The 16372-nt window shown below is 38.0% G+C and overlaps 3 protein-coding genes across 7 annotated transcripts in view; 1 reads left to right on the plus strand and 2 right to left on the minus strand.

Annotated features, from left to right (window-relative positions):
* The window catches only part of lef1 (lymphoid enhancer-binding factor 1), a 41811-nt gene extending 37687 nt beyond the window's left edge, over positions 1-4124 (plus strand). For all 5 annotated transcript variants that reach the window (XM_024289903.2, XM_024289901.2, XM_024289904.2 and 2 more), the window contains one exon: positions 2040-4124. Coding sequence is in view for 3 of the 5 variants with exons in the window: in XM_024289901.2 (XP_024145669.1) it covers positions 2040-2119 (80 nt within the window). In the remaining 2 variants the exon portion in view is untranslated. The remainder of the gene's footprint in view (positions 1-2039) is intronic.
* A 791-nt stretch (positions 4125-4915) lies between these two features.
* Positions 4916-8829, minus strand: hadh (hydroxyacyl-CoA dehydrogenase). The gene is made up of 8 exons (XM_024290097.2): positions 8661-8829; positions 7495-7623; positions 7259-7416; positions 6647-6773; positions 6474-6563; positions 5539-5611; positions 5348-5464; positions 4916-5278 (listed from the first exon to the last, which is right to left on the minus strand). Exons 1-8 carry the CDS (start codon positions 8775-8777, stop codon positions 5160-5162), a joined length of 930 nt encoding a protein of 309 aa, XP_024145865.1. The 5' UTR covers positions 8778-8829; the 3' UTR covers positions 4916-5159.
* Positions 8830-9230: 401 nt separating this feature from the next.
* LOC112157396 (cytochrome P450 2U1) lies at positions 9231-16252 on the minus strand. Its single transcript, XM_024290096.2, has 5 exons — positions 15473-16252; positions 13117-13767; positions 11811-11972; positions 11560-11727; positions 9231-11468 (listed from the first exon to the last, which is right to left on the minus strand). Exons 1-5 carry the CDS (start codon positions 15897-15899, stop codon positions 11248-11250), a joined length of 1629 nt encoding a protein of 542 aa, XP_024145864.1. The 5' UTR covers positions 15900-16252; the 3' UTR covers positions 9231-11247.
* Between the last annotated feature and the right edge of the window lie 120 nt (positions 16253-16372).

The raw sequence follows: 16372 nt of genomic DNA on the forward strand, positions 1-16372 counted from the left end.
GTGCAGGGCCGGGCGTGCAGGCCGACTTTGAGATCCTGGGATGAAAAGAGGGAGGTAAATAAAAGCGACAGGGGGGAGGGGGGGTTCTCTCTCTACTCGGAGCGCGGTGCTCCTTTCAGTTTCTGCTCCACGGAGCCAGAGGGCGGCCTTCCCCGGGCAAGGTGGCCTTTGTCCCGCTCGCTTTTATCCACATGTGGTAAAGTATTCAGGGCGGTGTGTTAAGACTTCTAAATGCAGAGGGACTCAGCTGACTCCTCTCCCACAAAAACACACTTCACTTCATCTCCAGAGAGAAGCAAACTAATATAGTTTTTTTTTTTTCTCCCGTTTTCACAAAAAACATTCAGCTTTTTAGTCGCGGGAGGCATCCAGCCACCTCTGTCTCTGCCTTTCTGCTTTGATCACACATTCTATTTGATGCTGCTTGGGTCTAAAATAACTCTCCTTGGCTTGTCAATAACTGGAGCTAACTCTGTTATGGTCGTTCAAGCCCATATGAGAGGGAAAAGAAGCGTTTTCCTGTGAGGAACCTGGGGGAGCTTTAAGAGTGTCCTGGGACGAAACCTTCCAGATTTGTGTTGACCTGCATCACAGCCGTGCCGCGTCACTGAACGCAACACCAGGCTGAGACAGAGAGCCTGTAATGGGTAGAGGGAAAGGTCAACTGGACTTTGATTGTGGACGTTCATCGTGGTTAGTTCTGGTATTAGAAACCCTCAAAATGACGCAGTGATTGTTACTTTGAAAAGAGGATGTGTTTGACCAATCACACGGCAGCAGCTTTTATCATTTGGGCATGTAGAAGCAGTAAACCCTGATTCTTGAATCACTCTGGACTTTGTTCACACTGGACAACCAGGGAGGGGCTTCTTCTTCTTCTACTGTTTGCTAGTGCATGTTCAAAATCTTGAAGTCTTGAAGTTCGAAGTCTCTCGTCTATTCCGATATGAAATATTCAGTGTCATATAAAAATTTAGCCGGACACAAACTGTGATGATTAATTTCCCCTTCATGGTAGATTTTTCAAACGGTTTCCATGGATTCAAAGATAAGCCGTTGATAAATCCGAGCCCCTGATTGGTCAAAGCTCAACCTGGTTTAAATTTTGATACACACTCAATAGTAGCACGTTTTTTTACGTAGATCCCCAAAACAGTTGTAAAAACTTGTGAGTGTGAGCATTTTGAACGCAGAAGCCTGAAACACACATTTATGCTCGTTTACGTAGACTTTTTATTGGAAGTGGCTGCTTAAAATGCTTTAAAGCAGAGACAGAGGTGGTTACTGTAGTTCCACTTTGAACAGATCTACATTGAGCATTTCAGAAACTCTTCAGCTTGGATTTTTTATGGTTCATTAGGGTGGGTTTTTCGGGGTGTTCTTGTCAAAATGCCCAGCTGATGTGGAAAGTTAGGGAAGGACGGCCAAAACATACAAACTACCTCTTAAATCCATGTTATGTCAGGGCCCGTCATGTTTGAGGCTGAAGCAGATGATCCGGCTCGTCAGAAGTCTCCGCTTTCTCTCAACACATCATAAAAGTATAGATCCATGCTGCTTTGAGTAATTCTGTTTCCATGCTGCTACTTAGCTGGTTCCACATTTCTCTAAGAACATCTTCTCATCTTAAGATGCCGTCCTTGACATTTCCAACCCTGCAGTGTGGATCGAGCGTTCAGGCTTTCTCGTCTGAAGCCCACAGATCTCTCAGTGCACATTCAGATACTCAAAGCAACAAAGATCTTTCTTTTCTCGCCGCCCACCTGCAGCTTCGACCTAAACCAGGAAGCTGCACAATTGGGTGAGGGTTAGAGGAAGAAAAGGGTAGCAGCTTTGCCAGCTGGGTCAGGGCAACCCCCATGTTGGAGCACATCAAAGCTGGACTTGCCAACATCCCCTCAGTGACCCTTAACCTCTCTGTGAAGCTCCAAAATGCTTTCATTCTATCATCTGTGGAGCAGCAAAGCAATGATTGATTGAGTTTTTCTTTTTGAATCTAGCCCAAAGATTTCTAACCTGTTTGGATCTTCTCTCCGCAGGAGGAAAGCGGAACGGTTTCTCCACATGCAAAGCAAAGGCAGCAGCTACGGGCCCTCTGCTAGAGATGGAGGCCTGCTAGATCCCATGAAGACCCCCTTCAAACCTCCAAAATGAAGCCTCCGGTCCTCAGAGGAGCCCCCCTCGAAACCCCCCAACCCTCAAGCACACCCACACATGCCACGACCATCCGCCAAGCGAAGAAGTTTCCGGAAAAGGCGCTGCTGCAGACACTGAACTGAACGAGACAATCATGAATTTGTAGAAGCAGCGCCATGTAAAAAAAAAACTAAAAAAGAAACTTTTTCTGTGTTTTTCGTACGTTTCCTTTCGATGTCCGCTTCACCGCTACCCGAGGCACTGCACTGAAAAAAACAGCAGCAATTGTGATGTGCGCACAACTCGCCCCCAACACACTCCCCACACCTGTCACTAAGTTATTCTAAGTTATTCGACACCTTTTTCCTTTTGTATAGTTTACTAGGCTGATACTCACCCCCCCAGCACCCTCCCTACTCTCTCTCACTGGATTTAGAAGACCATTTGGGGGTCCCCCCCCCCACACCCACCGACCAAACACCTCTTTTTTTTAGACTGCACTAAGGAAGATGGAGGAATCTCTTCTTGTCTGCTGACCAAGTTGGTGCAAAAAACATCATCTTATCATTTCCTTCTTTTGAATGCTTTTATTTTGTACCCTTGTTTCGATTTCTTGGTGTATATTTTAGTGATTTCCTTTTTTTTAAATGTTTTTTTATATAGTGGTATATATGAAAATAAGCTTTGAACACAGGAAAGCCATTTTTTCTTGTTGTAATGTCTTGCAGAAATTGAAACTTAAGGCTTCTTTTGATAACTATTTGTAACAAATAGTGACCTCGAGTCTTGCTCAGATGTAAAATAATTCCTCAGTATGTGTACTTTTTCAAGCTGTCGGGACACGTCAACTTTCTTGGTATTTTTGCAGGCTACATTAGGACAAAGGCAGGAGCGACCGCTCCAGAGGCCTATATTTTATTGTTCTAAAACATGATGCAGATATATATATTTACCCCAGCACTTGACAGTCTTTCTTTTACTGCAATGGACCTTTTTGTCTTTTCTCTCTGGTAGCTAATAGTGTGGTCTTTAGCTATGTTGTTTATTCCATGCAAACATCTCTGTAACATTTTGAGTTCAACACTCTATTTTAGTATTACTTGATGATTTCCTTTTTTGTTTTTTATTAATATTATTATTGTTTTATTTTTTGGGGTCACTGTCTTCTTGGTTTAGCATTTTGCTTCCCAAGTGGTCATATTTGAATGTTTTCCACATGCTTTGTTTTGTTCTGTTTTTTTAAAGAAAAATAAAAAGGCACTGTTGGCTCACTGGATTGCTTGTGTGGTGGAAAGGCCAGAGCTAAATGTGCCACATTTTACAGTTTGTGTGTCTTTTTTTTTTTTTTTTTTTGTATTTATGGAACCCTAAAAGAATTTTGAACTTGATGCCCACAAGACTTAATGGTTGACTTTTTTTTTTTTTTAACAATCTTCATCCCTGAGCATTAAAAAAATGAATCGCGTCTTTTGTCTTGCCCAGAAAATGAACATTCTTTAACATAATGACTGCATGTTGGAAGCGTGATGATTAAAGAGCTAAGATCAAAGGAAAATTCTATTTATAGACGGTGTGAAGCACTGTCTGGTAAAACAGCACCCCCTTGTGTCTGGAGTTCAGAATGCAGGAGAAGAGCAGAGAGTGAAACTGAGAAAAAAAGCACATTCATTTATAAAATAACACCATAAATCATGGTTTTAGGACATTTAAACCCTGATTGGTTAAAAAAAAGGAGAAATTTAAGAAGAAAACATGCAGTGAGAGATAAAAGTAAAAAAAAAAAGATACAGTCAATTCAAATAATGTTTACCGAGTTAATGATTCTTTTATTATACACTAAACTAGTAACTTTGATTATTTTTTTCATGTCTCAAAGTGACACTGTGGAAGAGTGTCTTAGTTTTTAACTATTGTTCATATTTTGAAGCCCAATGAGGCAATTTTCTTTGTGATTTTGGGCTATATAAATAAAGTTGAATTGAATTGAAGATATTGGTGCTCTTATTTTGAAAATCTGGGGGAAATTAGTAAACTGTATATACTATCTTGTTAGGGCATAAATTTAACAATTATGCTAATGTAGAGGTTTGTACAAGCAGCTCTATGCACATGCAATTTATGAAATCCATTTATGTTTCTCTTTTATATGAAGATGTGTCGACGTTTTGCAATTTTGAACTTAAAAAAATGTGTATATTTATAGTTCAAATCAACAAAAGTAGAGCTTATCAGACAAAGACTGAAATGTGTGCAGTTACCTTTTTAATTTAGTAATTTCTGTTCATTTCTGTTTATAACGCATATGACAACTAAGAGATCCAAGACAGAAACATTTTAATTTAGAAATCTATCCATCTATCTATACAAATTCAAATTAAAATATTAAAATATCAACAAGATGGACTTTTCTTTAACAGAAAACAAGATGAACTGAATGTCTTTATTTGTGTGGAAAGTTGCAGAAACTAAGGCAGAGCCAGAAAAAAAAAATAAAAAAAATGAAAAATATTTTAAATGAATCCTTAAAGAAACAGGCAGGTAAATAAAACTAAGAGAATATACGGGGAAGATAAGACATAAAGTACCACTTCAAATTTAAATACATTTAAATTGCTTTTTCTTTATTTAATAAAGTTGTTTTTTTTTATTGCTGTTTTCTTTTATATTGCAAAAGAACTGCAGTTACGCTTAAAAGGAGTTGTTTAAATATTGCTCTATTTAAGTTTTTTTACTGGTATACTAAAGTGTCAATTAAGCCTCTTAAAGATAAAAACGCCTCAAACTTCAACAGCTTTATTTATCCTTTGTTTTGACTCCATAAGATCAGTTGCTAATGCACTTTTTAAAAAAAATCATCACAGAGTAAATACAGCATTTGTTTTATTCAGACATGAATCATTCAGAACATGTCAAAGAGAACCAAACAGAAATCACAGGCACTTCATAGTGTGAATTTCCTAACAATCTTCTGATCTCTGAGGTTCTGCTTGTTCTCACAGAGACCGCCACACCGCCTCATCGGGTCACTTGTACTTGTAGAATCCTTCTCCTGTCTTTTTGCCGTATTTGCCCTCGGCCACCAGCTTGTTGAGTAACTCACTCGGGGCAAAGAGGGGGTTGTGAGGATCCTTTTCACTCCACCCTGAAGAGGCAAAGACCACATTGAACTCAAACCAGACTCATTTCATCTCACAAAAACACCAACACTCACCATCTATGATGAACTTCACTGTGTCCAGACCAACGTAGTCACAGAGCTCAAAGGGCCCCATGGGGTAACCGGCACCCAGTTTCATAGCAATGTCAATGTCCTCTTTGGATCCATGGCCTGCAGAGGAAATAAAGCTCAAAATATACAAATAATTCGAATTTATGGAAGAAAAAGAAAAGATTTGAGCGCACCTCTCTCATGCAACCGGAGAGCCTCCATCATGTAAGGAACTAACAGACGGTTTACGATGAATCCAGGCGTGTCCTAAAGAAGATGTGCCGTTAGCTCTTCACCTAGAAAAACTCTCATAGAGCATCAATTTGGTAAGAATTTCCATAAACAACAACAAATATATAATTCCAAGTCACTTTCGTTTATGGCAGTTTTTTTTACATATAAGAGCCTCAAAATGTCTTTAAATGCACAAATTGTCAAATTCAGAAAATATAATCATCTATTGAAATGCTGTTTTAATACATGGGATAAAAACAAAACACATTTTTCATTTAAAGTCATGAAGCTACACATTCCATCCAATTTTGGAACATTTATATTTCTCAATGTCACAAAAACTCACAAAGGTGGAGAAGAAGAAATGTTTACTTCAGGGACAAAGGAGTCAATATTTAGGGAACCAAGTTAAATTTATGGGGAAAAAAGATAAAAATAATCAGTTTTCAAATTCTGAGAAAATGATAAGGAAGGAATGTTGTCTTAAAGTTGGGGTGTGTGTGAACATACTCTGAAATCACTTTCAGTTTCTTCAAGTTAAATTTAAGACTTTTTAAGACATTTTTAAGGCCAAGAATGTCAAAAATAATACAAATTTCTCAATCCATTTCCAAATTTATTTTGATCAAAATAATCAGTCGAAAAATTCAAATTTTAACATAAAATGTGAAACAGAGAAGTTTCAAGCAGCAGAATTTTTAAGACTCAGATATATCAAAATTCACGACATTTTTAAAGTATTATTTTGAAATTCATAAATGCAATGCTTTTAGGACTTCTGCGACCCTGCACTGTAAAACTGTTTGAATTTCACCTTTATGCTATCACGCCTGATCTCATCACAAAACATGTAAACAAGACGGGATGTTTTGACATCTTTCCTCACTGAGCTCACCTTGCACGACACCGGCGTTTTTCCAAGCGCCTTGCTGAAGTTCAGGAGGGAATCAAACGTCTCTTGGCTGGTGGTTGATGTTCCAACGACCTAACGGAGTAACAGTTTGAACACCTTTTTTTTTTTTTTTTTTAATCTCAAATAAATAAAAAGCAACTGAGAATAGAACCCACCTCCACGAGCTTCATCATGGGGACGGGGTTAAAAAAGTGAAGGCCACCAAATCTGTCCAGCCTGTTGGTGGAGCTGGCGATGTCGGTGATCGGGAGGGAGGAGGTGTTGCTGGCAAAGATGGTGTTTCTACAGGAAGTACAGATCATTTATTAGTCGGGTTTCTAATTCCTTTAAAGTTTCTCTAAAATTAACTGTTGTTTAAAATCAGTCATGCCTTAAAACTTTCAGTTTCTCCAAAATCTGGAATTTTGCTTTGCAGCTACTCAGACTGACAGCTAAAATTATGACACTACCACCACCCGTTGAAAAGCAGCACTTTCAAGTCTTAACATATTTTTTTAATAGAATGGATAAAGTTTCCTTAATGACATTTGGTTTATTGTATGATTTATTGTGTGCTGTACATGAGGTAATCTTTCAGATTTCTTTTAAAATAAAAGTAAAAATCAAACGCTTTTCAAGTTAAACCATTTCTTATATACTTTTACCTTTATGTAGCATCTTAAAAATGATCAAGAAACTTGTCCAGGATATAATAACTCGACCGCTTGTCAAAAACAGATGAGACATTGCAGCCGCTTGAGTACAGAAAGAGAAAGAGCAGTGCTTACGCTGGTGCCAGCTTATCCAGCTGACCAAAAAGCTCCTGCTTGACTTTCAGATTTTCCACTATGGCTTCCAACAAGAGATCTGCAGTCTGAACTGAAGCTCCAGCATCTGTGGAGATGGACACATTCTGCATGACCTTCTGGATGAACTCCTCACCTGCCTGGAAAAAAAAAAAGGAAACATACTTCAATTCCCCCGCCACACACTTGCCGGTACTAATAATCTGGTGACGTTTTACCTCTGGCTTGTCTGCAAACTTCTTCTTCACGACTCTTTTGAGGCTGCCTTCAATCCCTTTCCTCGACTTCTTCAGGATGTCTTCCGAAGTGTCCACCAGAGTCACGGTGTGGCCGGTTGAAGCAGCGACCTTTGATACAGAAACCATTTATCAAGAATACTTAGTCTATGCTAAAAGTTTATTATTTATATTTATATTGCAAACCTAAAATGTTGCAATTTAGTCTGAAAAAGTATTCAGATAGTATAGTACACTACACATACATGTTGAGTCCTCAAACTGAGGCTCTTTTAGTCCTCCATTGTGCATCACTGGGTACAGAAAGATAAGAAATAAATAAAAAAGGTAGTAAACCAAATTAAAAAAGGGAAAAATGAAATAACTCAAATTTTCTTCAACTCACAAATTCAATTTGATGTCAGTAAGCACAATCGGTATTAAGGTCCAACTGATTATAAACCAGATTGTCAATTTTTGAACAATTTCAAAAATTCTAAGAGTGATTTATGGTTTGAAAAATACACCAAATGTCACTTAAATAGCTCTAATCTCAATTTGGTTCTTTAGATTTACACATTTCTGGCTGAGATGCACTACAAATGGTAAAATATAGTGTGTGTACTTTTTTTTCCTTTTTTAATCGCTCTGACAACACACCATATGACTACTACATTTGCTGCATTGTTTCAGATGATTTCATGTGACACAGGGTAAAACATCTTAATTCAGTTCACAAAACACATCCTGACTAAAGCCAATGGACGCCCTGAATTGATAGTACGTAATGACGTAACAACAAACGAGTTTGACCTTTGTCCCAGTGACCCAGGTAGTGTCCCAGGTACATTCATTCAATCATACGTGCACTCTGCTGGATTTATGAAAGAAACTTTTGACTGAAGTGTTTTTTAAATTGCAATTTTATTGATTTGAACTCATGTAACATTCCATAAAAAAATTAAATTCGGAAAATTGGTTAATACAAGAAGGTTCCACAGATTTATGCTGGTAAAACTGCTTATTTGTGATCTTTTGAATTAATTTTCTTTGATTGAAACTCGTTTAAATCTGCAGAAAATCCAGTAAAAGCAGGACCAACCCGCATCCGCACAGAACTGGTAGGAAAAAAACCTTGCAGAATGTCCACCATACCGATAAATACTCACCTGTGCAATTCCTGCCCCCATCTGCCCCCCTCCGATAATCGTGACATTCTTAATGACGGCGTTCTTGACCACCGAGGACGAGAAAGCTCTGCTGATCTGATGAGTGAAGAAAGCCATGTTTCCTTCGGACCAAGAAGGGCACGGACCGCTATGACGTCATCACGCAAAACAAGTGTCTTCCTTCTTGCTGTTTTTTTTATTTATTGGTGCAATGCTGCCACCTACTGGTCTGGTGGTGATTTTGATACTGAGAAAGTGCATTACTGAAAATACATTTAAATTAAAATGGAACCTTTGCTGCTACAAACATTATAAAAGTCGTTGCTATATTGTTATTATATATATTAAAAACAGTTTACTTTTAATGCCCTAGCTTTTATCCTAACTTCATAAAAAAACGATAATTGTAATTATTATATGATACATTTTTATACTTTTATTATAGTTTTTTATTATTATTAAACATAAATGGGCACGTTCCGTGGTTAATACCCCTAATAAATGAAGTATCTAAGACAAAAATGAAAATAAATTAACGATTTATTTGAAAAATAAGACACTTTTTTATATACATTTGGCAAATTGTATCCCCCATTCTCCTAATGCACTTAAAAAAGAATCATTTCCGTCTTGGGTGCCAATCATTCTGAAATAATTTTCTGGTTTTGCACAGCAGGACATTCAGACTTAGACATTTTCTTTTTTCTTTAAAAGTGACAAATTGTTATCATCTAGGATAGTTTTTAGACAAGCTCAGAAATTATTTCTTAATTGAAAAAAAAAAAAAAAAAAACACTGAATGGAAATTGAGCAACATGTCAATTTTTTCTAACTAAGATCATCCCTCTTCAAAACAAAAGCAGCACTCCAAACTTTAACAGAAAATGTGTCTTTTATGACAGGTGTAGCTTAGCTGAAAAACTACAATAATATTAAAAGTTTCATGAAATTAATGAAACATAAGAGAAAACTTTTATCAAACTAGAATTTATTGCAGACAGGTAAAATGATGGGATCATGCATGAAACGTGCATGTTTATTAGCTGAATTAGCTTAGTTTCACAGTGGTTTAGTTTCTAACTAAATTCATTTACTGGTTTATGAACAGATTGCATAGATTGCATAAACACTCAAGCACTCTGAGAACTAACTGCCCAATTTTAAATATCTCTAGATGTGGAAAATGATACCACCTACAACATTGTGAATTTCTTTGGAAAATAATTTATCATTTAAATAATCTTATATAATTTATTTGTCATAATTACATTTTTTAAAACAAAAATAGAAGTGCTTTTCAAAAATTACAACTATTTTTTACAATTTCGATAAAACAATAAATCAATATAATTATTTAAAAAATACAAACAAAACACACAAAGCTGATCCACTAGTCCTTATATTCATTGAAATCTTGATTTAATACTAAAATTCATTAACTGAAATGGTCTTTTGTTAGAAAAAAATATTCCTCAATGCAGGGGTGTCCAAAGTCAGTCCTCGAGGGCCGGTGTCCTACATGTTTTCCAACTAACCTGCCATTGAAGCTCCTTATTGGCCAAACAAACCTGGTCCAGGTAATCAGGAGCAGATAAGGCAGGATTTCTGGACCGACTTTGGACACCCCTGCCTTAATGCAAATTGATGCAAATACATATCAAACCACAGTGGTTCCAAAATTACCTTAATTTAGCAAAATCATTTTTTTCATAGCTTGAAATACATGCAGGTGTCAACAGCATATTCACGATTGAATCGTTTTTGATCTGAAATGAGAAATTGGACCAAACAAATTTAAAAACTTCAGACTCTTTAGGTTAAACTGTCAAAAATAATCAACGAACAAACTGTTAAAGCATGTAAGACTTGAAGGGCCTGTACCATGCAAAATCAACTTTTTGAGCTTTTAAGGGTATTATAACGTTCATTCCTAACTATATTTTTGATCCGTTCACGCATTTCTGAGCATTCCTCTAAAAACCTGTGCTCTGAGAACCAGCCCCTTCCAACGCACAAAAACGAGTGGGTGCTCACAAGCTGATGTCACAAATTGAGAACCGCCCCCAGGCTAATATAAACACCCAATTTCTCTGCCTAGCTAGCGCTGATCAGCTGCTAACTTTGGTGCTCATTAAGCTCAGCTGTTAGCTATTCAAGGCAGATATACAGTATGCCGAGGCTGGTTCTAGGATGACATCATGAAATGGGCGGGACCCACAAAGTAGTGAAAGGCAGTGCCTGTCTTACATGTGAAAGATAGATGTTTTTCTCTAATGGTAGTATTAAGAACAGCTATTATGGAGTAGTATTTGTTATTACTTTGTTTATTTTTGGCTTACGTCCGGGTACGAAAAAAAACTTAAAAATTATTCATTTCATAAATAATTTGTTCTTTAGTGTGCCAAATGTAATATATGATCATATATATGGAAATGAACTTAACTTAAGTAAAGCATGGTATAGGCCCTTAAAAAAATAAGTTGAAATTGTTAAAACCACATTTTAAATATGGCCAAGAAATGATATATTATATATATATTTTGTGTGGCTCTAATAGGAACCATTTTCTCTCTGTCTGCTTAGACTTTTAGGCGAGGTCACTCTTCTTTAAATCTGCTCCTTCGTTTCCACCTCGGGGTGTCACACACACACTAAAAGGGTACGGAGCCATCGTCAGGCCGAAGCGTTCCTTCAGAGTGGGAGGAGGCTTTCCCTCAGGGTGTCTGAACTTGAAGGCTTGCAGTAAAGTAGTGACGGTCAGGAACAGCTCCATCTTAGCCAGCTGCTCACCCATGCAGACCCTGCGACCTAGAAGACACACGATTGGAACCAAAGGTGAACTTGGACAGGAATACACTTTAATGTTTTAGTCGGTGTGTAAGAGTAAAGAAAAGTATACCAATGCCAAATGGTATGAAGTGCTCTTTTCTGAGGAGATTCCCCTCATGGTCCAAGAACCGTGTGGGCTTGAACGAGTCAGCATCCTCCCAGAGGGTTGGATCTCTGTGTACGGACCACAGGTTGGGAAAAATAACTGTTCCCTTTGGAATGGTGTACTCTCTGAACACTGAAGGAGGAAAAATATGGAAAAAAGTGGATCGTTATGGCATAAATCTGTTGGGCTTGAGTGAAGAACCACAGCTTGATTACCTGTTGTCTGTGAGGTCATGTGTGGAATGGCAAGAGGAACCACCGAGTGCAGCCGCTGCACCTCCATGATGGTGGCCTCCGTGAACGGCAAACTCCCTTTATCCGTCATGGAGGGAACTCTGTGTTTTCCAACCACTTCATCGATCTCAGCCTGAGCTTTGTCTTCAAACAGAGAGATCACAACAAATCACAATAAAAAAAAACTGCAACAAAAGAGTGTTTTTGGTTTGTTTTAGAGTTTGCAGAGGGAGTCCTTGTGTTAGCAAACAAAAACTAAGAAGTGGGCAAATGTCTAGCTTAGTCAGACACAAACAAGTCAAAAAATAAGGAAGTACATATAGTTACACAATTGCCTTTTTTCTCCTGCATATTTTGCATTTATACAGAAAAACATCCTAAAGAATAAAATATGTCATTGTCTCCTTATATGGTTGCCAAAAATAGACAAATAAATAACTAATAATACTCCATAAAAGCTGTTCTTAATACTACCATAGCAGAAAAACAACTATCTTTCACATGCAAACAAATAATATTACAGTTTTTAAAGACCCACTCCAATGAAAATACTGTTTTTAAAAGTTCTTGTGTTATTTTTCTTATGATGGAGGACATTTATAACGAAAATGAGGCTAAATTGTTTTTCTTTATTCAAATCATGGTGAATCAGGAGCAGATGAATAAAACGCTGCTTAAAAAAGCTACTATGGCAAGCCACAAGCTCCCTACTCCGCTCCATTCTGATGCATCCACTTGTAGACAAATAGATCTGTCTATGTCTTTGGTTTTCTCGTCTGATCTGCCATCAGACTCAAAACTGTAAACTGCAGGCGTCGAGGGTCGGCATCCTACTGGTTTTTGAGAAATCCTGCCTCATCTCCTGCTGATTACCTGGATCAGGTGTGTTTAGCCAATAAGGAGCTTCAATGGCAGATGGGTTGGAAAACATGTTGGACACCGGCCCTTGAGTTTGACATGTGCTGTAAACAATGGGAAACAGTCCCACCCACAACTTAGAAGCAAATTTCTAATGAACTCCTGCCGCTCTGCAGAAACTATGTCCTAAAAAACCCGACCACTGGGAACACTTTTATAAAGATTATAAGTCACGTGACCAAAATAGATGTACCGAACAGAATTTGTTGGTTTTCCAAAATAAAACTTCCTTTAGGGCCAGAAAATAAACTAAGTGGAAATAATCTAAGTTAGTGCACGTATTTAGGTACCAATGACTCACGGATTGGGGGACCACTGGTTTAAAGGACAACAGGAAACATGATGCATACTGGACTGTTGCTGCTTTTACCTTGGACGTCGGGGTGTAAGACCATGTAGAGCAAAAACCATAAAATGGAATTGGTGGTGGTGTCTGTGCCAGCAATAAAGAGGTCCCCGATAACATAGAAGAGATAATCATCAGTGAAGCTGCTGTCCTCCTCTCCTGCAGCTTGCTGTGCCAACATCTCTATCAAGTACATGTCTGTAAGATCCCGTGGATTGTCAGGATCCAGCGTGTCACGGTGCTTTGCAATAATCCTCTTTAAGAAGACGGTGATGTCTCGCTCCACCTGCCGTAGCTCCTTGAAAACCCCAAAAGGCAAATAGTAGAGCAGCGGAAAGATGTTGATGAGGACTGCTGGACTGTTCATGCAGATTTTCAGCCCGTGCTCCATGAGGCGAATCATGGTGCGGAACTCCACGTCCTCGTGGTGGAAGCACTGGCCGAGGATCAGGGAGCAGATGACGTTGGAGACGGAGTTGCCAATCAGGGTGGTGGGGTCCACGCCGGCGCTGCCACGCTCCTCGTTCAGGCGGAGCAGCTCTCGCTTGACGTTTGCCAGGCCTTGTTGTATACAAGGCTCCAAACTCAGCTTTCCCAAACCAAAGTTTCGAAGTGTGGTGTGGCAGAACTTGCGTTGCTTTTTCCATACTGGCCCATAGGGTGCAAAAACTATTCCTGAAATAGGAAAATTCAAGGCATCAGTTTATTCTGATTTTTTTTTTGTTTGTTTTCTTTCATTAGGCTTGTAAAATATACTACTAAGATTGTAATTGTGGATTTATTTTTTCAAGATTTTGATATTCTTATTTTAATATCAAGTGAATTTTCCATTTAGATTTGCATTATAGCACCTGCTCAAGCTAATTTTGACAATCCCTTAGTTCTCTAAACTAATAAGTCCTATTTCCAGGCTGCAGATCTAATTTACAGTCATATATTCAGATGTCTGAACCAGCAGATGTTGATAATGATACAGCTAAATTAAATAGAACCGTTCTGTTATGATTAACCAAGATATTGTGACATTTGCAGCCTCTGGTATGGATAAACAAAAGCGATCTGCAACTTATTTAAACAGGAAGACCCATGATCCTTTCAGAGTAAAACACGGAGACAGAAGCCTGGAGCATATCACTTGTTTACACTGGTGGCGGCTCCACTGCCATTAACTGGCACCAATCTGTAACCACCAGGAGTCTGTTTTGATCCACTTTGAGTAAAACTACACATTTTTGTAATAATAGCTTATACTATTATGTTCCTATGTTACAGCAAAAAACAATATGTGACTAAAACGTTACTTTAGTAATGAGTTACAGCCAACACTGCGCTTGACCAGTATGTTTATATATAGTGTGGTCATGTGAGAGCTAATAAGAACTGTTTCCCTATTTCAGTCAAATAAAGAGATGCAGTAAAAAACAGATTTCTGGATTTGAACCAACTCACACTGAGACCGGCTCATAGAATCCATAAAATTAGAAGAGTGGCTTTGGTATTGTGAAACAAATAAACACTAAAATCAGTCAGCAGAAAATGTATGGCAAAAGATGGGAGATCCTACGACACTGACAGATCATTTTAGGCCCATATGAAGACAATATAGGAAAAAAAACATGTGTAGGACATGAAAAACCTGCAATTATTTAGGTAATTTAAAGTTCTACTCTATTCTATTCTATTTAAACTGAAATCAAACTGAATTATTCTCAGTCAGCAGTATTTTTTATATTTCTTAGACACTGTGTAGCAGTTAATGAGTTTATACAAAGAAAATCAAATCATTTATAGCTGAATTATAGATTTTTAGTGTAAAAAAAAAAAGGCCATAAAAGAAAATCTATCTCCGTTTTCAATCATTTTCAATAATGCATTTGTGTATGTTAAGAAATTCTTTCAAATCTATAAAATACACTTCCAGGTGGATAATATTGCCAACTGTTTGTTAAAATGGGAATAAAAGGAAAGCCAGACAAGCTGATGAAGCATTTTATCACGTGCACACAGACAGTTGTTTGTGATATTGTGATATTGGGTTATATAAATAAAATTGAATCAAACTGAATTGAATAAAAACAAAGATAAACTCTCTGATGTTTATCATAACACAGTGTGTTATGTTAATGATGCAGATTTTAATAAATTATAACTACATTTTTTATGTGTTTCAAGCTCTTATTTATATTGTTCAGCTTAACTTTGCTTTCCCTTTTATTTTCCTAAAAAACTATGAATTTGAACTTTGCTGCCACCCTTTTTTTAGATGTTATCTTTTGTTTGCATTTTACTTGAGAGAGTAATCTGTCTGTGAGCTGATATAATCTAAACTCGTCCTTGCTTTCTTGATTTTCAAAGTTTAATTTCTGTGTGAGCTGCTTACCTTTGCGTTTGGTCAGGATGGTGACGAGCGGGATGTCGGGTCTGTCGGAGAAGACCTCCGGGTGGTTGAGGAGCGCATCTCTGATCAGGTCAAAGCCGTGCAGAACTACGATCAGCTGGCTGCCGATGAATAGACTGTGCATGTTCCCATATATTCTGGCTTGGTGGCTCAAAGCCTCGATTTCTATAGCGTTGGTGCTGTTCGGCTGATCTCCGATTTTCGTCCGAACAGAAGGAGGAACGAAAAAGTTGCCAAAGTTCCCGACGACAGGCCACGGCTTTGGACCTGGAGGGATATTCCTGTATACTGTCCGCTGCTTCTGATAGAAACTCACCAAGTAATAGACTAGCAAGAACACACATGACGCTACAATGTTTGGAAGTGACAGCACGGAGCTGCAAATGACTATAAAAGATGACGAAAGCATGGCGAGGGTTAAAATATAGCGAATTCGGTGAACCAGCGGGTCATTTTCGGAAGAAGAACGGTGTCCGCACTGTTGACACGCTCTTCCTGTGTTGTTATGAGAGGCATGAGCAGCCCCCTGCCGTTACTGCCTTCCTATTGGCTGACCGAGCTCAGGCGGGCTGTGATTGGTCTATCAGCAGTAAACAGAGACAGAGCCCCGCCCCTTCACCCTGGTTCCTCTACTTTACAGATCTTTCATTTTTTCTGTTTAAAAGTCCTTTTAAATAAAATTAAAGCTGTAAAATATAAAACAGTAAAATAATAATAATAATAATAATAATAAATAAATAAAAACGTAATCATTATGTCTCCCCATAGATTGCTTTGACCAGAAATGAACAGTCTTTGGCAGAAATGTGTTTTAAATATTCATGTTGCATATACTTAAACACTTCAAAGTGTTTTTCAAAGACAATCTGACAAAATACATAA

Source organism: Oryzias melastigma, linkage group LG1 (assembly GCF_002922805.2).
Source record: "Oryzias melastigma strain HK-1 linkage group LG1, ASM292280v2, whole genome shotgun sequence".
Taxonomy (NCBI): domain Eukaryota; kingdom Metazoa; phylum Chordata; class Actinopteri; order Beloniformes; family Adrianichthyidae; genus Oryzias; species Oryzias melastigma.